The sequence below is a fragment of the Haliaeetus albicilla genome, chromosome 22 (genome assembly GCF_947461875.1).
Source record: "Haliaeetus albicilla chromosome 22, bHalAlb1.1, whole genome shotgun sequence".
Classification (NCBI taxonomy): domain Eukaryota; kingdom Metazoa; phylum Chordata; class Aves; order Accipitriformes; family Accipitridae; genus Haliaeetus; species Haliaeetus albicilla.
Window position 1 is genome coordinate 9,521,529 of NC_091504.1, and position 25,443 is coordinate 9,546,971.

Sequence of the window (25,443 nt, forward strand, 5' to 3'; positions counted from 1 at the left end):
CCTGCTTCCTGGCACTGTGCTGGGCCTCAGAAAGGCCCTGGGCTTGGTAACAGAGACATCCCTCTGCCTTCCTCCAGCCCAGTCTTGGTGGCTTTTCTCCTCTTCAGCTGAGTGCTTGGGCACAAGGAGAGGGGCTGTCTGAGTGCTAGAGCAGGGAAAGCTCCTCTTAACCCCAGGGTGCCTCTGCTGCTATGGGCTGGGGTAGGGAAGCTGTTGATCTTCCAGTGCTTGGCAGTGCTGTGCCCTGCCCTCCCATGCCATCCCTCCTCATCCTTGGCTCCCCTGTGGGTAGATCTGCTGTGGGTTTGGAGCGGGGGAGGAGAAAAGATGTACACAGAGTTCAGGGTCTGTTATTTATTTACATAAAAACACTGATTAGTGCCACAGTTCCACCTCTGAGCAAACAGCAGCTGCCTGTGCAGGCCAGGCTGTTCGCAGACCTGTGTACTGAGAGACCCCCTGCTTCGCTCTGGGGGCTGCACGCTCCAGCTGCCCTGGCTGCAGGGGCTGGGGCCAGTGGGAGTAGGAAGAGCAGCCACAGAGGGGCTGAAAACGGCTCCCAGGTCCTCTTGCCCTCATCTGTCTGAGTGCTGCTGGCAGCTCCTGTCGCTGCCTGCCTGCCCCATTCCTTCTGCCCCATATCAAGTGAGCTAAAAATAAACCCCTACACCCACATGCAACAAAGAAGCCGACAGGGTGCAGCTGCGGTGGTGGTAGGAGAGGTGCTGCAGGGTGCGTGCCCACAGACCCTGCCGGGCTCAGGATGTGGCTCTGCAGTGAGTGGGCATGGGTCTGCTCCAGAGCTGTGGCCTGGTAACAAACTCTTCTAATCTAATCTACAGTGCCAGGGCAGATAGCGACATGCTGGATGCATTTTTCGCTAACGGTTTGCCAGGTGGGCAAGGAACTGCCAGGGGTTTTTCTTCCCCAAAAGAGCCACAGCAGGGGCTGGGGGGAGTCGCATGCAGCTGGAGCAGCCAAGGCCACCAGGCACTGGCAGCTGCTCTGGCAGGACGGAGGTGCTGATCAAGGGTGCAGTGCTGCTGCCGGTCCCCCTCCCCTCCCGCCACACCTCGAAGGCAGCTCTGCCTGCCTCTCCTCGGGAAGGGGCTTTGCCTATGGGCTGCACACTGACATGGCTGGAAAGGGCCATGAACCACGCTGAAGCCTGGCACGTGTGGCGCTACCCTGTCTCCTTGCCACCAGGTCCTTCCTAAAAGTGCCACAACAGCTGTGCTGCCTGCCCTGTGTGCACTGTGGGCTGCTCAGGTCCCCCCCTTCCCTTCCTGGGCAGCAGGTTCCCCCGTGCCTGCAGCAGCTCCCCGTCGCAGCAGCACATCCCTGCAGCCAGGTGCCCCCCTGTGCCGCAGGGGACTGAGGGGTGGGTGTCTCCAGCACCTGCTGCCCTTCCCCAGGTTGCTCCAGGCATGAGGGGCCTCGCTAGCATCCTGGAGTGTAAGGGGGTGCAGAGCAATAAACCCCCTTCCCCTCCACTCCTGTGTGCTGCAGGGCGGTCCCCCCACCCCCGCCACAGCATCTGGGCCCTGGGCCAACCTCCCCTGTGCACCCATGCCAGCATCACCAGTCCAACCATTCACAGCGAGGACTGGAGCTTGGGGAAGGTGGTCGCAGCTCTGAGCGGGAGGGAGCCGGGGATACACACATACACACCACCGGAGGGTTAAGCAAAGGAGTGTTGCACACGCATAGACGAGGATGGCAACGGGAGAGGGGCCGGTATCATTCCAGCGGCTCAGGCTCCCGGGGCGCTGTTAGCACATGCGCTTGTACGTGTAGATATAGGCCTTGCAGTTGGGACACGTGTGTGTCACATCCTTGAAGTCATCAAACAGGCAGGGGATCAGGCAGCAGCAGAGATCACACCTGGAGCACAGGAAGATGCAGTGTGGTGAGCTTGGGGACCCCCGAGGCAGCCTGTGGGCATGGGGGGGGGGCGGGAGGGGGGGAATGTGTGGGGTTCACTCTGGGGTATGGGCAAGAAAGGTGAGTACTTGCCCCTGGGAGCCAACCCTGACCCCCCCTGCTGCTGCTGCTGCTGCGAAGAGCAGCACAAAGCCCCCGCCCCTTGGGATGTGCTGCTGCCACTGCTAGAAGGGCAAGAGCTGCGTCAGTGAGCAGTCACACACCTCGCAGAGGGAAGGGCGAGCCTGGTGAGACACACACAGGCACTGAGGCCTGACCTACCTCCACCACTGGGGCAGGGGTCTGGGACGAGCGCCCCATCGCCTCCCACACCCACCGTTGCTGTCAGCCCTTGTGAGGAGAGACCGTGGCTCTCTGCAGCGCCGTAGGTTCTGGCCAGGAGATGGACAGCTCCTGCTCCGACGCCAGGTTCTAGACCAGGCCTTTGGAGGTGCCGCCTTCCCCTCCCCTGGCAGAAGCCTGGGTCTCCAGGCACTGTCAGCCCAGGAACCCAGGTGCTGCCCCAATAACACCTCACTGCTGAGGCGCCCGCCAGCTCTGCCTGCAGCACCTACCCCACGAAGCAGCAGAAGAAGCCAAGAAGGAAGCTCATGAGCCCAATCTCATAGGTGATCTTGGTGGTGATGGCTTGCTGGCAGTGGGGACACACCGTCTGCACGGGGGCAGCCTGGAAGATCTCTCCCTGCAGCACTGTCACCGTGGTGGCAGCCCCTGATGGCACGAGCACTGTCGCCGTGTGGCCACTGGGAGAGGGATAGTGTCCCGGGGCAGGGTAGTAGCCCATGGTGGGCTGAGGGCCTGGAGGGGGGTAGTAACCTGCTGGGAATGGGAAACATGCACAGGTGAACGTCTTCTATGTGGCAGGAGAGGCCAGATCCTCACTGCGGGTGGGGTCCCGCCTTGCTGCCACACCACCACCTTGGGTATGGACTTGGGGCCAACCCTTCTACAGGCACTGTGCCCCCTTACCCCCCCCGAGCAGCCTTGCTGCAAGACCCAAATGGCAGCCCCAACCCCCCCCATTGTGTCCCCCCACCCCACTCCCCCAGGCAGCAGGAGAGCATGTGGTTCCAGGGGGGGTCCTTGCCCATCACCACCCCTTGCTTCACCCAGCCCCACAGTACTCACCAGGTGGCACGTAGGGCCCAGAGCTGTCCATAGGCATGTGGGGGGGCACGAACCCTGGCTGCGAGGGTGGCTTATATGGGGGAGGGGGAAATTCAGGAGGGGGGATGGGAACCCCCTGGGGCTGTCCCACCACTGGGGCGACGCCATCTGAAAGGAAACATGGAATCAGCAGCCAAGGCAGGAGGCAGCAGAGCTGGTGGGGAGACGGTGGCTTGGCTGAGTGGTCTGGGAGTTGGCCCCAGCAGGGAAGGGCGACACAACCGGGGCGGGGGTGGGGGCACACCCCCAAGACTCATCCTCCAGGCCACAAGAAGCCCAAATTCAGCCCACGTTACCCACAGCAGCGAGCAGAGCCAGGCTTTGAGTGGGGAATGCTTTCTGCTCTTGTCACTGCCCCAGGACCTCCCGACTCCCTGGAGGGTGATACGGTGACAGATGGAGCCCGGCATCACACCACCTTCCCCAGCACGCTGCACACCATGGGGCAGAGCTGTGAGGAGAGGCCATGGCCAGGGCGCTCCCAGGGAAACCACACTTGCTTGGCTCCTGCCTGCTCAGCAATGTCACCCCAACACCCCGAGCAGCTGGGACCACCCCCCAGTACCTGTTGCAGGGGGTGGACCGTGCTTCTCTTCTATCAGTGGTGCCGAGGGGCCTCCCGGGTAGGGTGGCGGAGGGTCGTTGGACATGGCTCAGAGTGGCCCTGCAAGGACAGAAGCCTTTAGATGAGATAGTAGCCTTTGGCTGCACACAGGCACTCGCCCGGAGCTTCACAGTGCTTGGAGAAGGAGGTGGCAGGTAACGGAGGGGTCCGGGGCTGCTGCCACCACTGCACTGGCCTCAGCTCCCCCCACCATGGGCAGAAACAAGGCCGCAGCCCCAAAGCTGGACAGGCTTCAACCCAGGCAGTGAATCCAAGGTGTAACATCTTCCTGCTGGCTCCGCAGGGCTTCCCCTGTAATGCCCACGCGTGGTGAACAGCAGCTCATCAGTGCCACTCTCAGCTGCGTGGCCCGCATGCCGGGGCAGTACTGGGCTAGAAGCTGCTCTGCCAAGCGCCTCAGCTGCAGCGTTACGGTACCAAAGATGGGGAAGAGCTGCCCCCCTTGCCCACAGCCACCCAACTCCACCCAGCAGAGTAACAGGCAATGCTGCGCCCCGAGGAGGTGGCAGGACCCCCTGAGCCTGAAGCACAAACTCTGAAGTGGAGGGTGCAAACCCACAGAGAGCATCTCTAAATACTCTCATCAAGTGAGTGAGTTAAGGTAAGACCATCTTTAACAGCTGGAGACACTATTTTACATGGAGTAAAATTTACCTGTCCTCTTCCTTGCAGTAAGGAGCTCAGAGGCCTTGACAGAGCTGAGAAAAACAATTCTTCTGAGCAGCGTAGTTTCGAAGCCAGCTTACCCCACTGAATCTGCATGAAAGGAGACAGCAAGCAAGTTACAGATATGGAGAGGAGACACTGCTACAGCGCTGCCTTGCCAAACTCCCTCCTCTCCCTGATGCAGACATGGGGAGAGCGGCTCTGGGTAGGAATCTCCACACATGTGCCCCCTCGATGGCAGGCACGAGGCTATGTGTCTTTGACACATGGAAAAGCCCCACCAACACACTCTGAACTCCAAGGAAGTGCAACAACATCAAGAACCCTGATTTCCCTGTTTACTCTGGCTCAGCTATATCTGGCAGGACGTGACTAAATTGGGAAACACAAATGAAAGGCTGTTCACTCAGCGCTTGGGAAGGCTGCCATCAGGCATGGGACACGGTGACACTGCTGCCAGTGCCCAGGGAGCAGTGCTAGGAGCCCCCCTTGCGGTCAGAGCAGCTACCCAAAACCCCCATCCTTCGTCCCCGATGGGCCAGGAGCAGATGTGACCCTGCTTGGCCTGCTGCCCTTGCTTTCCTGCTCTCCTCAAGGCAGGTCAGCATGCTGCAAGGACGGTGCTCTCAGCCAGTCCCACAGGTCCCGCTCCAGCAGCTCCCAACTGAGGAGGAAAAACACACCCAGGCTACCAGCAGCCTGCAAAAATACCATGGGCACAACCAGGGCAGCTCTGTACCCCAAGAGATGGCCAAAGCAGGCACTGCTGCCACATTACTCCACTCCAAGGCGTGAACGGCACGGCTACCCTGCAGCCCTGGCGAGGCACAAACCGCCTGCTCAGCCCCACAGAGCTCGGGGCTGAGGGGTGCCGGAGTGGGGCTGAGATGGGCAGCACCCCACTGGGGTCGCTGCTTAGGGAGGAAGAGGCAGCAAGGGTCCCTCCGGCCCCGGCACCAATGCCACGTGCTGGGCAAGCTGCCTGGGACATGCCAACCTCCACGGCACGGCACAGCACAAGCCTCCACGGGCACCCGGCCAGGCAGCGAGCGCTGCCCCAGCCCTGCCTGCATTGCAGGTGTGCCCAGAGAGGTGCCTGTGGGGCACAGACACCTCCATCTGCAGCTGCTGGGTCAAGCGAAGCCAAGGCCTCCGCAAGCACAGGAAGGAAGACCCATCCCTCCCTGACCTGCTTGGCTTCACTTTATTCCACTCCTGTTTTTCTAGCTCATGTTCCCTGCCTCCAAGCAGCCTCCTGCAAGGTGGCAGGAAATCTAATCAGGTCACAATTCTGCGGAGGAGCACCATTACCCATTGCTGATTGTGGAGGAGCACCATTACCTGTTGCTGATCGCAGAGGAGCGTGCAGACCCCCCCAGGAGCTGAGTAAAGCCCTAACAGGCATAGGGTCTCCCCAGGATGTCTGTATTTACTAACATTTCTCCCCAGAGGTCTGAAGTGGTGTGTTGCAGACACACAGCTTCAAAGTGTAATACCAGGGCAGCTGGGGGTCATCTTCCTCCTGCTTTTCTCTCCAATTTCTTCCTTAAGAGCCAGGGGAAGGAGAGCCGGCCCGGGCAGTGGGCACAGCAGAGCTGCCACGGCACAGAACGCTTCCAGGTGGAGGAAAGCACCCGAAGTGCAGCACACTGCAGAGCCTTCCTTCTCCTTCAGTGACCTACAAAGCTACAAATTGGGCCGTGCTCTTTTTAGCTTCACTGGGGATGTAAAGAAAAGGAGGACTTCTTATTCTTCTGGAAGTAGCCAACCAACCCACCCTGAGCACCCAGGAGCCTCAGACCTTCCTGTCCCCATGCCTGCAGGGCTCCTGGATGAGCCCAGGTCAACCGGAGCATCCCCACATCCTTACGTGGGGACACCAGCCTGCTGGGGAGCTTTCCTTGTCCTCGCAGGCCAGCTGAGCCCATGACTTTTCTAATGTAACAGATCTCCCATTACCACTCAGATGCTGCCTTCCCATAATGCAACATCTTTCAACACTCCCCAGCCTTACTCTCCCCGTCATCAAAGCAGCTGGCGAGAAAACTCAGGAGACAAGGAGACCAAGAGGCAATCCCACCCACGTGCTCCACCAGCCGCTCTAGAAACACCCATCAGATGAAGCAACAGCCCCAGACTGAGCCAGCAATTAATCCTGCCACCTTCACCAGCAGGAAAAGGCAGCCACAAGGGTGATGGCCAGTGGATCTCAAAGCCATGCGTGCACTGGAATGAAGGAAGCTGCAGGGGCTGCAGAGCTGTTCTGCTCTTACTTGGCAGACTCAGTCACTCTTAATGCAATATTCTGCTTATTAAGAGAGATCTGTAAAGAGCGAGATGTTGGCAGCATGCCCTTCCCAGGAGGAAAAGAAAGCCTGTTGCTTTTAAGCCTCTTAGAAGCTGTTTCTCCTGTACTTTCTTTTATCTTAATGTGAGAAGCACCAAACCCGTCCCAGCCCATTTCTGCCGGAGAGGTCCATGGGGAGGTGGAGGGCATACGGCTTCCCCTCCATGCTGGGTCAGCGCTGGATGGGAGCTACCCCAGAACATCACTCACCACCCTGGCATGGACGACCCTGCCGTACTCCCTCTCAAAAGCAACGCAGCCAAAGCACAGCAACCCAGATGCTCCCCCTCGTATGCTCATGGCAGCACAGAGAGGCAACCTTGCTCTCAGGAGCTACCTCGCAGCACCCCTGCAAAGAGGCAGAGTTTCCTTGAGCAGCACCCACCCGCCACAAGAGAGAGGGGAGCCTGGAGCGTGCCCTGCCAAGAGAGCCATTCTGGGCCGAAGCAGGTTGATGGTATCTGCGCACAGGGAGGTGAGCTGGGAAGACCCAGCTGCTAAACAAAACCACAGCAGTATTTTGCATCAAAACATGATCCCCAGAAACACATAGCAAGGACTCTTGATGCTGGTCATTTCTGGTTTTACCCACTAGCTTTCAGTAAAGCTGACTTACCTTGTTCCCTCTGTCTTGCAAAAGAGAAACAAGACTTCTCCTGCCCACAGCACCACCACAGAGAGACAGACTTGGAGTCCGGTGTGAGCTCACAGCAGAGCCTGGTGCGCCCTTCTCAGGGAGGATGCCCCTGGCAGGCTGCACTTTGCCCCAGAATCTCCAGCCATCCATGCCAGCATGACAAGCCATTCTGCCAGCACACTACAAAGCTGTCCCATGTTAACCATGCTGGTTTATTAAAGCTGAACCACCAGTGCCTTTCTGTGTCATGAGAACAGCTTACACAAAACTAGCTGTTCTCACATGGGAAGAAACTTTCCCAAAGACTGCAGAAATGGCATCCACGCTAGAGCTTACTGGAATAACCAGCTGAACACCTGGGGGAAAAATAAAAGCTTTACAAATAATTTCGGCCAAGTTTACCGGGCTTAAGTTCAAGATGGAGTCACCAATGTCTAGTGCAGGTCCTTTGGGAGCAAGGACCCATCGCAAGATCCTAAGACTCAAAAGGAATTGGTTACCAGTAAAAGGATGAACAGAGGAGACACTACTTCCAGCTAAAAATGCAGATTAGTTGTTCTCAACTGGAAGAACAGCTTTTACTGGCTCCTCTACTTTAAACTAGCTACAGAAGATGAACCCACCATGTCCTCATTGCAAACACTGTTCCTGTTAAACACAGGAGATAAGCAAAGGGCCCCCATGGGCTGGCAGTGTGACAAATGAAGTAGAACAAGGATCAAAGGACAGAGGGGACCCGCTAGATCAGCCCATCCCTCTTTCCCTCTCTGGGAACAATACCCCAACACATCCCTTCACATGCCAGTGGTGTGTTGGCCATCCTGCTCCTGCTATTCCCTTGGGAAGCCTGTTCCAGGCCTCCACTGCTCCGACAGCCTTACAGTTTCTACTTTATTTGTAGCCAGTCTTGAGCCTGAACAGCTTTCCTCCACTCCCCGCTTGCTGCAAACAGCCATCATACCCTGACTCAGACTTCATTTTGCTAGGCTGAACACACCAAGCTCTGGCGGGGTATTTCTGCACTGTGTTTTCAGTGCAAGCCCGTTATCTCCCTCAAGTCTAGACTGCCACCCTGAAGCCGTGCTCGGCTGTGGCAACGGCAACCATCACCCATGCTGGCACGCTCTCCGGCGCATGCTGCTGCAATATGGATGGGACAGCAAGCTGTGGCTGGTCTCGCTGCTCCAGCAAGCTTCACCTGCCCTGTGGCACTGCTGCAGGACTGCACAGGCACAGCTGGCCAGCCCTTGTCCTCCCCTACTGTCTCAAGGCTTGTGGCCTTTATGGGTAGCTTGGATTCAGTGTGGACACAAGGGACTAAACCACAGCTGCATGGGAGCCTACGTGCAGGCTAGGCTGGAGATTTGCTAAAGAAAACAAAATGAAAAGATCCAGATTCCCACCGCTTCTATTAGCCCTGCTCGGGGACAGCAACATGACAGACACAACGAGGACAGCGCGACTCCATCACAGCCCCAAAGGCAGAAAGGGCTTGGCAAGCCCTGGCTATGGCTTTGATCCGTGCATCCTTCCCTACGGCTGGCTTTGTGCTTCCTCGTCAAGCCAGGGTCTCATTCCAGGCAGCTTCTAGGTGAGGAGTGGAACAAACATGTGGCAACAGGTCTCTAGATCCCCCACAGATCAGGGCGTAACTCCCAGCCCTGAAAGATTTCCCTACAGCAGTGAGCACAGCCAAAGAGCTGGTGGGGCAGCACGCAGCCCTGCGTGCAGCAGCACAAGGCTTTCTAATCTGCATCCTTCCTGTGCTCAGCAACCCCGGCTCTAGTTAATTAGGGATTGATATCCCCCAAAAGCCCGCAGTTCCCATTACTGACACATCCAAAACTGGTGACCACAAAGCTCTCCCAGCTGCTTACAGCAGTGATGAGAGGAGCTGACGTGTTAGGGTCCAGTGTTGCCCGCTGGCTGTATTTCCCTCTGCTACATCACACAGGATCACTGCAGAAAGAGTGTGGGATTCAAACATGGCAAGAGGAAAGGTCTGCCCACCCGAGCTGCTCTCCAAACAGGTCTGGTGAGCACCACTTGTCAAAAGCAACTGAACCATGGCATGCAGCGGGACCAGGGAACACTGCACCACCAGAACAGGTCCTAGCTGAACATATGCTAACACACCCTAAAATAGATAATTCCACAAAGAGGACAGTCACAGATACTTTCTGCACTGCTTGGAGACCCAAAGATTTGGTCTGTTAATGCCATTTTTCCCAGACAGCAGCCGTGTGTGCTTCAGGCTGCTTCCTCCCGGATTAAATCACCAAGGGTGAGACAAATCTGAGAAGGACGGACCAGATCGCTGACAAGTCTAACTCACATGCAAACCCTGATGGTGCAGCCCTGGCACCGTGCAGCTCTGAGTCAGCCTCACAGCGCAGCTGAGATCCACTCCCACGAGCAGAAACATGGTCTGCGTTGTCCTTGCTCCTCCCGCATTTGATAACTGGAGACCCACAGCTTTGTTTTACCTCTGCGAGCAGTGGCTCCAGCCACTGAGACAGGAAGCAGCATTTGTTCATACTCAGCCACGTTCAGTGATGTTGACACTTCAAAAGCTGCTACTGCACATTTTTGGAGCTCTTCCTCCACAAAAAATAACTTCCGATATTTAGAAAAGGAAAAAACACACTAAAATTAAATGAATAAGTAAGAGAAAAGGATATGGCCACTTTGCTTCATCACACATCAAACAGACGCAAAGTTCAGCTTCCAGGCTTTTGTAAATACATCTTTAAAAGCAAAGTCACGAGCTCCAAAGAAGTTGGGCTCCCTCACTGAGGCCAACCTCTTTCCTTTTAAAAAAGGAACAGCATTGTGGCCAACACCACCCCAGCTTTCCTGGCCCCAAGAAAGCTACCTGTGTGCCCCAGGCTTCTACCTGCTCTAGAAACAGGGAAATACTGAGGCTAGGAAGGCAGACAAATATGCAAGGTATGAACACAAAAGACAGAGCAGATGCTGACAAAATGTCATTTGACCAAAAGCCTGTTACCCTTTAAAAGGCCTTTAGGGGTACCAAGAAGAGACTGAACCAAGCAGTGTCAGATGAGAGGTGGTAAGACCCATACCCTGACCGTGGCAATCACAATTGCCTTCCTCCACAACAGCATTTCTGAGCAGCATCTCCAAAGCCAGCCTGGACCTGCTCTGCAGCGTGTTCTCTGCGTTATACCTGTGCCACAGAGCAAGTCAGGGATGCTGCCCCCTCCACACGCATGCCCGCTCGCACACAGCTTGCAGGGATGTGGCTCAACTCCCACTGCTCCTGAAAGCACCACGCGCAATCCACAGCAGACAGCTCTTACCTTGAAAGGAAAGATGGCAAAAATCCCTGCTGAAAAAGCAGTATCAGTGGTTACTTCTGCCTGGTTTTTATGCGGAACAAAAAGAAGACATGTTTTCCCTGTGAGCGAGCCAAACTTCCCCCTCAGCCTTGCCTCTTCCCATGCGCATTTGCTGCCTCCAGCCTGCACGCCATCTCCCCAGAGCTAGGAGGGAAGCAATAAACAGATGACAGTGCTGCAGCCCCCTTTAGAAAGAGGATGCCCTGGCAATCCTTGACCAGGTGGCCTGTACCCCCTCCTTTACCCCACTGTTAACCCCAGCAGCACCTCCTCAGCTCATCATCCTGGTCCTGGGCAAGACAGCAAGAGGGCGCATGCCTACAACACACTCGCGCAAGGCGCAGATGGAAACCCAAGTTAAGGACTAACGGAAAGGTCTGTTCTTTTTCTGAGCGACTCAGCTGCATTTCCCAAAGCGCAAGCCCTTGTGCCTCCAGCACTGCTGCCAGGGAGCGCAAACCCACCATGCAGAAACAGCCAGGCTGCTCGCAGAACAGCAGATTTCTCCCACACTTCTGCAGTCAGATTTCAGCTGCAGACAACTGCTACTTCCAGGAGGGTCAGGCTCTTTCTTCAGTGCGGGAATGGAGAGCTCTGCTGGCAAAGCAGGACAGAAGCAGTCCTTTAAAATTAAGGACTGCTGGAGGAGAAGGTTATTCACCATTCAATCCCGCTACATCAGACGGCCAAAGCTCCCCACTCCACTCTGCAGTATGCGAATCTCTGGAGGAACATCCCCATTGCAGTCATTTACCTTGGGACCTCAGACATGTCATTTGACCTTCTGTGTACCACCGTCACCCAGCAGGCAAATCAGCTAAGAGCAGGATCCTCACTGGAAGCCAGGTGCTGTGTCCAAAGCAAGATTTCTCAGGGCATTAAATACAAAGCACAATCAGATAATCTCCACGACGCAGCCCAGGCTCAGCTGTCCTCAACCAGAGATTCAAATTACTGCTTTGCGCAGCTCCTCTGTATGGATATCAGAAAAACCGGACACAAAATCCCCCTGCTTAAGACAAGGATGGTTTATCTGCAACACCCACAAAGGGTTATGTGCGGGAGGAGCATTTGTCAGGACCTGCTGCTGCCTCTGGGATTCTCTCCAGTGCTATTCGCTTCCAGATGGGCTGACCAAGCGCTTGTTGGCTCTCCACACTGGAGCTGCAGAAACAGCGTTGCCAGGACCTGGTTAACCTGAACATTTAAAGAAAAACCAGCCAAAATGAAAAGAAAGAACTGGGGTAGCTCTTTGCTCTCTGTCGTGGGCTCCCAAGCTGCAGCACGCAGCTGCAGGAAGCATCACGCATCTGCAGAGCTCACCGTGCTGGTGGTGACATCTGACAAGAGCCAAGAGGGGCTGCAAAGAAGCCTGTGAGCTGCCAGCAAGGAGAGGCCATTACCCTACACTTCAAAACTGAACCCCAGCCCTTACACATTTAGGGGTACCAGGGAAGGCTCAGGCATGCACAGAGCACTCTGGACCATCAGGGCAGCTGAACACAACCCCCAAAAGACAGTTTTCTGAACACAGAGCAAGCACAGAGCGATCTGCAGCCAGGCTGCCTTGCAGGCTGCTACTGGCCCTGGGAAACACTCCCTCCCACTCAGGAGGTGCTTTCTATTCAGACGTTACCAGTTGGTGACCTGGCCCCATAAGAGAAAAGAGACTACAATAGGCCAGGTGTTCTCAAGGATGCAAAGATGCGATTTAAAAGAAACATGAAAGACAAACCTGAGTTCCTCTGCACTTTAGCAATCTGCTCCAGAGAGACTTAGATGAGAAAAGGAGGGTGCCACAGGCCAAATCTCTGGGGAGCCAGAGAGCTTTTCCGTGAGACTTTCACTGAAGTTCACAAACAGACCAAGCTAATGCTTGATAACATCCATGGGAAAGCACCCACGGATATCAGCAACTGTTGCCTGGAGTCCTCTGCACCTACTTAATTTTTTCCCTGAGAGGATAAATACTGCATTACCTCATCCATTTGATATCTAGTTAATAATGTTAATAACATAACCTGCAATAATCTAGAGCAAATAAACCCAAGAGGTACTCCAATACTAGTGTTTTAACATAACACCAAACTTAACTGTACCACAAGAGTAGTTGTTCATTTAAACAAACAAACAAACCTCCAGCTCAAGAAGCTTAACAGCAAGCAGAAGTCCCGGAGGAGATCGGGAAGAAGCTCCACAGTTCCTTACATTAAAGACAGTCACAGCTCCATAGCTCACCTCTAATGGCAGCCCATAGCAGATGCTTAAGGATGAGTTAGGAAGCAAGTGAAGGCAGAATGACCGCCCTGTCAGTCCCTCCCACTGCCAACACACCCTAACTCCTTTATAGCCCACCAGCTCAGAGAGCTCTGCCACAGACAGCAGTGGCAAGTTCTGCTCTTCAGTTACCTACACAAAAAAGTGTCTCCTGCTGTCACAGTCTGCTGCCTGCCCATTTCAGTGGCACCTCCCAGCTCTCACACAGAGAAGATGAATACAGGATGATTACCCACTATGTCTCACAGCACAAGTCAGGATTTTGTAGTTTCCCTTCCCAAAACTATACTAAAAATATTTCATTCTTTTATGCACCCCATTTTTTCATTACTCCCTCATTCTATAGAAATTTTTGAGAGAAAGTCAAATAATACAGCTACATCGTCGCTGAATCAAACTGATTAGATGTGTGACTTCCATTAAATAACACAGTAAGCTCCAAGGGAGGAAGAAATTAGAGTCATAGAGGATCAACACTTTTGTGGAGATGTAGCCACATTTCAGTTTCAGAATTAATCAGAGCCCAAGAGCCTATTCAGAATTCTCTTGCAGATTTTGCAACACAGTGAAATATTTTTGAATACATTGGTGGTGATTCCAGATCCATTTTCCTTCCAAGAGATGTACAAAATATGTGTCACGGTACTGATGTTTTCTTATCCGAGGGATAGCACCAGCTTGCTATAGGACCGACTCCAGCCTCCAAGAACATTAGCATTTTCTATCCTCACAGATACCCCTGCCTTGGCGCCAGAGAAGCTGCTGACATTTAGATTTAACAGGTACAGTGTCACCTTGCTTTTTTTTTTTTTCTGAGGAGTAGTGAGAAGTGCTCTATGCCACTCAATTTTATTTAAGGCCATGGCTCACTCTTTGCAAAGAAGAGTGGTTTGGGGTTAAGCAGGAGTGTGTGCGTAAGGTCCGAGATCTCTCCTGAGTCCTTCTGCCAACAAGGAGGACCCATGCACATCCAGAGATGTGTGCACGGGAGGACCTCCTCCGTGCTGAAGCCACTCACGTTATCACACCCACCTTCTTGCTTCCACAGCACGACCAGACCTTCCCATTTCCAGACCAGGACCTCTCTCGGGGTGGCCCAGGGCCCTGCGAGCGTGGGGCTTACTCGTCTCATGGCAGTTTGACAGGACAGGATCTGCACTCCCCTGCTCCCAAGCCCAGCTCATCTGGGCTGCTCAAAGACAGATGACAATGTCCCAGCTCCCAGAGGGGGAAACCCCCTGGGTTAATCAACAGCCACTGAGTGTGCCCAGTGCTGGGTCATCTCCAGCAGCACTGTGGTGGCTCAGAGGGAGCACTGGGACGCACCCCTTAGTCACACGCAGCTCCTGCCGGTCCCATTTCTCCCTCCAGTTCCAGCCAGACTTGGCTAGTTTGCACTGACTTCCCAATCCAGGGAAGTAATTTTTCTCCAAAGCATTTCATGACTTTGGTTTCACCTTGCAGCACCAAGTTCCTGCCAACCCCTTTGTAACCCCTTCCCCAAAACTCTGTTGCTATCTGCTGAACAAAGCCACGTAATGAGCTGCTACATATCTGTCCCTCAGATCACGCCAAAAGCTACTTCCCCATGAGCCTAATTTGCCACTACTGCTTGCTCAGAGGCAACGCACAGCAGTCCTGCCAGGGGAGACAACAACGAAGACACAAAGCCACATCGTTAGCCTGGCTCACTTAAATGTAAGCAGATCTGACAAGAACATTGACCAAGATACAAATCAGCTAGCCAAGTTCAGCAAGATCTGCAATCGGGCACGCAGAGCTGTATTCCCTTTGAAAACAACAGCGAAGGAAGAGAGATGATGTCCTCATACCTCTCCAGGCCACAGCTCCAGGCACCATCCTAGTTTTGGCATGCATGGGACATCACCTGGATACGAGCCACACCGACTCCAGAACTGCAGACAAAGCAAGCAGACCTCTTGCTGAAAATCTAGACACAACAGCTGGATTCAAAGCATGCCTAATATGCAGCAACGCACCTCCTCGAGTCCCTGCTCTAAGCTTTTCTAAACCCTTTCTCTGCCTCTCTGTCAAGGCAACACCTCACTGCTTTACTGTTAAATTAAAAGCATCACTGGTCAGAGGGTTTTGAACAGTCCTAAGGCTGGGTCACTGCTCTCACAGCAGGGGATGAGACTGGTGAAAATTCAAGCATGTAATACCAAGATGCCCTCAGGACAGGTAAATAGCTCAGGTGCTCTGGAGAATCTGGGACTGAAATCCTCTCCTGAGCCTGATGAAGACAGAGCAGCTCCCACAGCTACAACACTAAACAAGCTGGGAACTGTTTTCTCTCTCATCAGAATAGCCCAGCAGCCAGCTCAAAACTGAGCTCCCACCGTGCTCATGCATCCTGAACTGTGGCACCCAAGAGGGAGTCTGAAAGCCTGAGCACGGCTAAAATAACACCACCTGTAGCCTGAAGCCAAGAACTTTGGGGGAACCTCCATTCCCAACATGCAAATATGTTCCAGACGACATCTCTGTGGAAGAGCTACAAGAAGCCCAGGAGAAGAGCTGATTTTTTCACGGCAATGGAAACCGTCTCTAGTCCCAGCTTCACTCTTTTGCTGAAAGACTACGTTAAGATTTTGGAGGAGCTGAATGGTCACAGCAAAGCAGGCGGGAAGAGCAAGCTGAGCCTTCAGCACACACCCATACCTCCTGCAAACACTTCCTTATATACCATAAAGCAGAAAAAGGTGCTAAGTTAATTGGAAGACAAACTGAACACCTGTTTAAGAAAAGGGCAGAACGCACATGCTAGCAGCAATTTATCCAGTGGTCAGTTAAAAATACAAGCCCGAAGGAGGCAGCAGCAGCATGGAAATCCCACCACGACTGCTCTCCTCCACTCCATGTTCCAGCACAAGGCTCCAACGCTCCCCTTCTGCCATGCGTTGGGTGACTGGGACACCTGAGGACCACAAAAGCATCCCAGGTTGGAGAGTCACCACAGCAGAGGTACAGCATTGGCTTTGGCCCATGGTTTCCTCCCAAAATATTGCTGTGCTGAACCCCAGGGGTTCCTTTGCGTCTCTTAAAAGGGTGGCCTGCTACTTATTTGGAGAAACAATCAATAAAATTCAAAGGACTGATTTTCATTCATCACCAGCCAGAAATTTAATCTCAAGTTAACAGCACTACCCTGAACACAGATATCACATCTATCATTTATCTGCTGTGGGTACTAGCATGAGTGGCTTTTACAGCTGCAGTGAGCAGGGCTGCCTACATCATGACGACTAATTTCTTCTCAGAAAGGCTAATTTAATCTGGCAGTGAATGTTCTCAAAGCCTCCTCACACAGAAAAGCTTTTATCTTGGTTGGCTTAACAACAATACAGCATATCCAAAAACGTGGAGGGATGCTAAAGAAGAACACTACCCCTGTGTTTTGAGTCCTCTAATACTTTTGTCTGAGAAATTTCTCTTGGTAACCACAGACTTTGAGAAAACATAGAGTGCCTCTGTTTTTTTTAAAAAGCCAGCTGTATTTTCAAGGCAAAATATACAACAGCTCAGGCTACTTCCCCCTCACATGCAACCGTGTCTTGACAGAAAGCGCTGTGCTCTTAATAAAACTAAAACCTAGCAAAGATTGTTGACTATTAGACACCACGTTCACTTCCAACTGCATGTCTGTATAGCAAGAGTGGCGGCCAGCATGCCTGGCCTGGGGCGTACTACCTACCACTGGAAGGTGACTTTCCTGAACCCACACTACAGAGTAATAAACTTCAGAAGAAATTCAAAAGCCCTCCATGTTAAGAAGCTGTGTAACTGTATCATGAAGCATTTCAGAGAAAGCATCCTTCCGATTTCCAGCCTCTGCTGTCTGTGGGGGAGGGCAATAATTAATTAAGCAATCAGAAAGCTTTTTTCATTGGTTTTAAATTCTAGTTCATATTTTCCCCTTACTTGTGAAAGCACACACAGAGGTAGCATGCATCCAAAGTCACACTTAGCCACTTGAACCGGCGTGCGCTGCCTCTAAGCTCTGCAATGAGAGTCACCGTATCACCTGTGTCATACGGGCACGGCATGAAGACGTGGTCCTCACCTGGATCTACCCCTTGCAAGGTACATCACTGGAGAGCCAAGCACAGCCCCTTGGAATTAGAGGGGCTAAAACAAGGGGGGTTTAAGCTTTACAATAGACAGCTATAGCAGTCTAACCCTCCATGCTCTTAGGAGTGCCACCACCATCCTGCTGCAAAAGAAAAGCTGGTGCTGTGTAAGGATCACAGCCTGGATCACGCCTGAGAGGGCTGCTTTGGTACAAGGGCAAGAACACACCCCAGATGGCATCCAACAATTTAGGATGATTCATTAATTCAGGAACAAGGAAAAAATCAGAGGGAAACAGAGCATTAAGACAGGCCAGAGGAGAAAAAAAAAAAAAAAAAACCACCACCACAACACTCCCCTTGTTCCTATCTGTCAGGAATCGCTGTCCCAAGAATAGCCTATTCAGAAACCAGGAAACTCAGAGAGCAGCAAGGAAGGGCTGAGTCATGGCCACTTGAAAAAAAAACTAAAACCCACAACAACCCAAAGGGGAAGGAGAAAAAACATGGAGAACAGCTGTTCTGGGTCTTGGAGATATGAACAAGTCAATCCAGAACCTATTAGCCAATCTTTATTTTTAAAAGCTCTGCAAACACATGGTACTGCCATAAAAAGCAGTCGACCCTCCCTCTGCTCCTGAGAGGCAAATTTAGCTCTAGTTGAATCAGGCAAAGTTGGTGGTGCTTCCCAGCACCAGCCTCTTGACGCAACACCGCTTGGCCGTGCACGGCTGCCAGGACACAAACTGCTCCCCATTTATGCCCTGATCTTTGCCTTTATTTGTTCCTCTACAGCATTAGCATCTCAATATCACAAAGACTTACAGGCTGGACAAATGCTTTCCAGAAGGGAAAGTGCAGTCCATTTCAGGGATGCTATTAGCAGAGAGTGAAGAGCCGTTTCCCTTACCCACACTGGAAGGACATGAGGTAAAGCATGGCGTGGACAGGTTTCCTAGGACTCTCTGCGAATGGCCAAGCAGAAGACAAGTGCTCCCATCTCGCAGCCAGCCTCAGCACTGTCTGTCTAGCCCCCAGGAAGGCCAGGCTACAGTTAAGTTTTGCTCAAGTCTTCCCAAATGACAATCTTTGTTCCGTGACCTAAATGAAATCAATTTTACAATAATCCTCCCTGGGACAGTAATCTTATTCACTCACCCATAATCTAAAAGATTATACCTGCTCTCCAGCTGTGAGGCTCTAGGAGGAAGCACAAGGGATTTCTGAGCAATGAGGGCTTATTTTTAATACAATTCCTCAGCAACCCCTCGCAAACTAGGGAGAGGGCTGTATCTTTTCAATCAAATAACTGTGCTTAAAACATGTTTGGAAAAAAAAAAATCCAATTCATTTTACCTTGCACTGTGAGGTACTGTCAGATTAAAGATGCAAAGCTAAGAAGTGGGAAGACCCTCGGAATCCATCCCTGCAGAGAGGGGGCTGACAGTGCCTGCCATCCCCCAGACTCTGGCAGATAACGTGCGCACACATGTAACCCCGCCTCAGCCACCATATCTCATCTCAGTAAAAGATTCAATTGTGAAATGACATAAGTCAGGGCTTCCTTCGTAAAGATACGTGCAGCAGATACCATTTGGGGACGTCGGTGCCCAAAAAAACAATACTGGCTGAGATCTGGAGTGAGGTGGGAAGTGTACTGTGTCTACACATGCAGCCCAACAGCAAGAGAGAGCAAGCCTCTGTGCTTTTTCTTTTTACATCTGAAAGTCCTTCTAGTCTGAAAGTGGGCTGTATTTTTGGGTTTTTTTCCAGGGAACCAGTATAAACCACGGGGGCAGCTCAGAGAGCTGAACTTACCCCTCTGCAGCAGTCGAAGAGCCTCTCCCTGCAGCCCGCACAGGTCCCCAAGTCTCCCACTGCCTGTCCCAGGCAGGGCAGGGGAACACACGCACCCAGATACACTGGCTGGGATAAGTACAATGCCTTCACACGTAGACCCAGCCTTGACACTAACTCCCAAAATGACAACTCAAGGAAACTGTCCTAAAGCAAACAGGTTCCCATGGTTCAAATTGTAAGTAAAATTCTTTTTCTCTGTGACTGCACAATGCAATGAGTAAATAAAGATGAAATATAGCTAGAGCACGGGATGTGCATTTACCAGGGTAAGATGTGATGGATGGAATTTATGATCAGAAGATGGAATGCAAGATGAAACAGTAAGTATGTAAACTTCAAGCTAGGATGCTCCTTCCAAAAACATTAACATCTTCCAAAACCATTAACAGGTAACCAGCCTGTTAGGGCAAGGTAGAGAAGATTTTCTTTCTAAATGCAGAGACTGGATATCAAAGAAGGTTCAAGGACAAACACAATAGGGAACGTCTACCAGCACACTGGTTCAGGGCAGAGGGACCACTATCTCAGCACAAATGTTTTATCTTAAATTCTCTTAATCTATGTATTATTCCATTTTCTTACGTATAAAGGAGGTAAAGGAAACATAACTATTACTAACACAGAGTTACCTCACTAATCACAATAGGTAACAGAGAAATACATTACTTAATTTCCATGGAAAGCCCCAGCTCATTTCTTCATTCTCTGATCATCTCAGGTTTCATCATACTAAGAGGTACAACATTGAACACACACACAGCCAGCAGCTGTTCTTCAAAATTCCTAAGATGCTAATTACATTGCCATCTTTTGGGGTTATTTCTTGTATTTTCTTACTCTAAATGCAGGCCTGCTAAGAGAATTCAGATTAAAGACAGCTGCACTGAAGTGGGGCCTCACACAGAAGATGTGCAGCATGAAGCAGCTTCCTTCCTACCTCCATCCCCTACGCAGATCTATGACCAGCACAGGCCTGCTGTACTCTCTAGACTCTCAAAGAGCCCTTTTTCACCACCGCAAATATAACAAATTTTAGACTGTGGCCACAAGGCAGCTCCAAATGAATAAGCCCAAAGCAAAACTGTAACAGCAGCCAGGAGTTTCCCTGAGCATTTCATGTCAGAAATAAAAACTGCGCTCCCCCTGCCTCAGAGACTTTATACTGTTGAGAATATGGATTGTGGTTTCCTATGGCATCTGTTCTAATTGTGTTCCCTTTGATCCGAGAAGGAGATACGTCCTTTGCAGAGCATGCAAAGATCTGACACTGCTTATGAAAATTGCATTGCTTCTCTCCAGTTGCAAGACTGATACCAAGTGCTGATTGGGAACAACAGAAAAACAGCAAGGTGAGTATCACATCCCAAGGCAGAATTTGCTCATCATGTGTTTTTTGAAGGAAAAAAAGGTACATACACATCTGTGTGCTCGGGTCCCTTGCTCTGAAATCTTCGGGAGAGTCAGTCGGTTTCAGGCTAGAGTACTTCGCCTGCATAACAGTTGCAAAATCAGGTCCTGGAAGCAAAACCAACCAAAAACCTCCAACAACTTGCAGAACAACTTAAGTTCCCACTACAAACCATCACTTTTACTGCATCAGGGATAAGGGAAGAGTACTGTACAATTAAAATCTTTCCTTTTAGAACATCATTGACTGCTGCTAAGAGCCATGAGGCATATCAGCATCTATTTGTTGTTTTCCAACTCTCCTGTCCGCCCTGTTTTCAGCAGCTTTGCACACATCTGTCTGGGAGAACACCTTCTCATCGCAGTTTGATGAGAAGTTGGCATACCTGTCTAGAAGCTTAAAGGTATATTCAGTCCTGCTGCCTTCATTATTATTTTAATCTCTGGATTAGGCAAATATTATTTCCTCCTTGTCTCACCTGGCAGTCATCAATCTTTTCCTTGGCTTGGTGGCAAAGCTGAGTAAATGTGAGCCTGCATGGAGAAAAACTATCACAGTACTGACAGTTCGTTCTGCACACATACGGAGCCATGGTAATACCAGCAAAAGTGATGCACAGCCCCCTTGCAGACCCTACAAAAAATGCTATTAAAAAGAATTTTAAAAACTTAGCTTCTTTAAATCTTGTATATTCTCTCCTGATTAAAGCAATTGTAAGACATCAAATGTAGGGCTTTACAATGGTACCACAAACAGATGTAGAACACCTAATTTCATACTTCTCTTTACCCATAAGCAAAAAACTGGTCTTGGATCAGAGCAGATACTAGAAGTCTGTGTATCTCCTTCCAAAACCGCTCCTCCTCATACTGGAAGATCTCTGCATCAACCACATCCTTTAAATACAAGTATTTATCTGCTAAATTCACATCTGAAGGGGGGGAAAAAAGATGATCTTCTACATAATAAAGTTACTTTCATCCCTTACCTCACTATGTTAGTGAGTAACACTAGCAATAGGAACACTTCTGCAGATAAGAACACTGTGCCAAGGACCCAAAACCCTCTGAAAGACACAGTGTGGGTGTTGTGGACAGGCTCTAGTCCGGCCCCTGGCTGAATGTCCTTCAGCTACCAGAGTGCATTAGCTGCGCTCCCAGAGTGCATCTGCCAGCTGTGCTTCATCCAGAAGGAAGGCAGTCGCTGCGCTTTGCATCATTGCATGATTTCCCAGCACAGAAAGCATGGCTAATTAGGAAGTGAACTTCAAAAGCATGCCCATAAACCAAAACAAGGCGCTGACAGAGACACCCTCCCTCCTTTCATAACAGCAGCAGAGACAGAGCTCCAGTCAGAACAGAAACATGAGGAACTGAATTTCAGAACTGAATTTCAGGTGCAGGACCTGTTGAGGGAACACAACAAGAAACTTAGCACGGTCTTCCATCTTCTTAAGAAGGGCTTAGGTTCTGAAAGAGAAACTCTCTCTCTCTTAACTGTTCCAGTCACACCTGTGGCAAGTTCTTTCAGTACTCAGCACACAAACATGCACATCCCCTCTCCCAGCACCTCCCTGAGTCCAGCCCTGAGCAGACACAGCCACCGCAGCCCCACCACCCATACAAATAGCAGCTGGGGAGGACTACGCATGTTTGCTCCACTTGGCATCACTCAGCGGACATCTAGGGACATTACTCCATCACCCTGCCCTTGTTACAGCCTCATCCCCCATCTGTGCTCAAGCCACACCAACAGACAGCCTCGTATCAGTTCCTAAAATTGTTGCCTCCCTACGTCCAGGCAGGAATTTCTTCCTCGCGTAACACCTAAGGAGAACAGAGCAGGTACATCACTAAACACTTCCAGGGGTTTCCTGTGGCGCATGCACATTGCTACAACATTTATACATTTCAACAGAGAAACCTTTGGGAAAGGGAAATTTTCAGCCTGCGCTTTCCACATGGACCTGAGTTTGTTTAGTTCCTAAAAACGAATGAATGACATACTATGGTTATATGTCATGCTACATAATACTCTGGTTTCCCCTACTGCCTACTCCAGTCACACACTCTGGAAAGCAGAAGGGCTCCTGCTGAAATGAAAGCCCCATTTCAAGCACGTTGCTTGAAAGGGAACAAACAGGAGGATATCTCACATACTCACAAAGTGTTTCTCAGCAAGCTTTACATACAGCCCAAAACCACTATAATTATCATTTAAAACATTTATACTTAAAATTGTTGCGCCTGACCTAGTCTACCACCTGATAGTTAGGCTCAGCCTGGAACGTGACAACCGCCAGTACCCTCACCAGTTCTCACTGGTGCAAAGAGATCATCTCTGAACAACTTTTCCAGTGACACCTTGGGCCAAAGGGCACACACCTACGCTTGCAGCAACTTAGGGAAGTTTAACCTTGAGCGTGACTCCTGCAGACGATCCAGAGGATGTCGGCATGGCGGCGTCCATCCCAGCCTGCCTGTTCCCGCTCTCCTGCATGGTCCTGGAGCTTTTCCTGGGGTCCCAAGCCCCCTCCCTCCATTTAGCAGCAACCACAACCCCCTGCTTTAACAGCTCCTACCCTTTTGCCCCTCCAGTCCCCTTGGGAGCAGAACAAAAATCTCACCACTCTAACAGTTAACGACCTCCCAGCCTCCCACGAACATTTATTCATTGGTATTCTTTGTTGTGCTGTGCTACCCGTTAGCTGAATGAGTTCTCCTTGTTTCAGAGGGTTCACACTGCCGATGTGCTGACGGACAATATCATACCCGTCATCATAATTTCTCTTCCTGCTCGTCAAGACATCCAAGCTTCTTTCAGCTCCTCTAAAATGGGCTCATGGCTCCTGATGACTGAACGGGCAGTTCCAGCCCAAGCTCGCCTCTCCTGAGCAGGGATGACTGGAAACACACACACTTGGACCTAGGCCTGGCTCCCTCCTCTCCCGGGGATCTGGCTGGGTAAGGGATCATATTTGCTCTTCTCACTGCTGTGCCCTGCTGGCAGCTCCCACCCGTCCTCTCCGCAAGCTGGCACGACCTCGGTCGGGCCGGAGCGCTCGCCTTACAGTGGAAAGTCTTTTCCCAAGTACACGATCTGGCTTCCCATCCGATCGAATTTCATCCCGCGCCCGCTGCCCCAGCCCTCCAGCACACCCACCCCGCTCCTCCCGTCCCGACCCTTCCCTCCATCGCTGAGGGTACAAAGCCGAAGCTGTGCGAGATTTTAGTAGCACCCTGCGGCACTGTGCGGCCGCTCCGGACAGCGTTAAAGAGCAGTCCGAGACCAGGGCTGCCTCCTCCTCTCCCCGGCCCATATTACCGTCTATCCACACCTCTTCTCCCCGGGACGGCCGGCTCCGCAGCAAACGCTCCGGCCTCGGCCGAGCACAGAGACCTGCCCTCCGCCTGGAGAGCCGAGGTCCTTCCTCACAGAGTTAACCGGCGATTTATTTTCATCCCGCTTCTTCTGATCAGCGGCGGACGGTGCTGGGCTTCTCCTGCATCCCCCTCCCCGGGCTCAGCGTCCCCTCGCCTCCAGCTCGCCCCGCTGCCAGGAGGCCGCCGCGGCCTGCCCGGGGCTGGGGGACACCGGCCCCGCCCGGCCTCCCCCCCTCCCCGCCGCCGCCGCGTCCTCCTCCTCCTTCGCCCGGCCCCGCCGCTCTCCGGGGCCCAGCCGGGCCCGGCGCCCGACCCCTGCCTCGGCCTTGTGGGGAAGCACCTACCGGCTCCCGGCGGCGGCTCCGGGCACCTGCCGGCTCCGGGGCGGGACGGGGCGGGGCGGGCGGCGGGCGGTGCCGCGGCGGGGCGGGCCTGGGCCGCGCTCTCCCAGCCGGGCACCGGGGCCTGCTGGCCCACGCCGGGCCGCTCTAGGCCGGGTCCGGGGCCTGCAGCCCCCGCCGGACCGCGGCCTGCTTTCCCCACCGCCCCCCCCCCAACCAGGCCGCGCCAGGGCCCGCTGCCTCCGCCGGGCTGCTCCGGGGAAGGGGCCGCGGCAGAACCCCGGGGCCGTCTCCGCGGAACGTCCCCTGTGACCTCAGCCCCAGGTCCCCCCGCCAGCGTCCCCGGCCCGCGGCGTCCCTGGGGGGGGCCGAAGGCAGCGTGGGCGGAGCTGGTGGACGTGGCCTCCGGCACGGCCGATGGCGGCGGCCCCCAGGTCGGCGGCCTCCTGCGAGGCCTCCCGCAGCACCTCCACCCGCAGGAGGCCAGGGCGCAGGTCGGGGAGGACGAGGGGTCTCCTGGAAGCCACCGCCAGTGTGGCCGGGGGGAAGCCCTGCTCCCTCCATCAGCAGAGGCGGCCGTGGCTGGGGAGGGCGGAGGGGCAGCCGAGCCAGCCCAGCGGGCCCCCGGGCACCGCGGAGCTGCCAGCCCCAGGCGGGGCAGCTGCCAAGGAGTGGCAAATGGTGCGGCTGAAGAAGAGGGTGGAAGCGACTGAGGAGGGGATGACGAAGGTGAGAAGCCATCCTCGGCAGGGCACCGGTCACGCTGCCGCATCCCTGCTGCTGGCTCACCGGTCCTGCCCTACAGAGTGTCACAGCAGGCTGTGCCCCGTGCCACATCCTGCCCTACGCGGGGTCCTGCCCTATGCCATGTGCTGCCCTATACAGCGTCCTGCCTGGTGTGGCATCCTGCCCTACAGTGTCCTGCCCCACACAAGCGCCCTGCCTTACACGGTGTCCTGGCTTATGCCACGTACTGCCCTACACGATGTACTGCTCTGGGTGGCATCCTGCCCTGCACAGTGTCCTGCCCTACGCAGTGACGTGGCCGTGTCATGATACCTGCTGTCCCAGGACCAGGGAGCCTGGAGAAGTGCAGGGGCACCTTTCTGGCTCCAGTGGCCCCAGCTCCGCTGCAGGGGCGAATTGAAGAAGAGCAGTATTTTAACACAGCTGCTGGCCAAAGGTGGTCTCGGTCACTTTTCAGCTGACCCTGGGGCTCCAGTGATACTTGCTCTGAGATTTAGGTCTGTTGGGTCTCATCCTGCCCTGGCAGCTGTGCCTGGGGGCTGCGGTCACCCTGGGCTGCAGCACACAGCCCCTGCTCCTGGCAGGAGC

The 25,443-nt window shown here is 53.1% G+C and overlaps 1 protein-coding gene across 8 annotated transcripts; it reads right to left on the reverse strand.

Moving 5' to 3' along the window:
• Positions 1-339: 339 nt before the first annotated feature.
• On the reverse strand, positions 340-24,209 carry CDIP1 (cell death inducing p53 target 1). 8 transcript variants are annotated; one of them, XM_069809768.1, is made up of 6 exons: positions 24,112-24,209; positions 4,391-4,492; positions 3,677-3,775; positions 3,073-3,219; positions 2,499-2,763; positions 340-1,884 (listed from the first exon to the last, which is right to left on the reverse strand). In XM_069809768.1, the coding sequence occupies exons 3-6, from the start codon at positions 3,759-3,761 to the stop codon at positions 1,773-1,775; spliced, it is 609 nt and encodes a 202-aa protein (XP_069665869.1). In that variant the 5' UTR covers positions 3,762-3,775; positions 4,391-4,492; positions 24,112-24,209; the 3' UTR covers positions 340-1,772. The 8 variants fall into 8 exon arrangements, with proteins under 8 accessions (XP_069665869.1, XP_069665875.1, XP_069665870.1 ...); XM_069809774.1 differs by lacking the exon at positions 24,112-24,209 and adding an exon at positions 23,709-23,990 and having other exon boundaries at positions 2,499-2,760; XM_069809769.1 differs by lacking the exon at positions 24,112-24,209 and adding an exon at positions 23,722-23,987.
• Between the last annotated feature and the right edge of the window lie 1,234 nt (positions 24,210-25,443).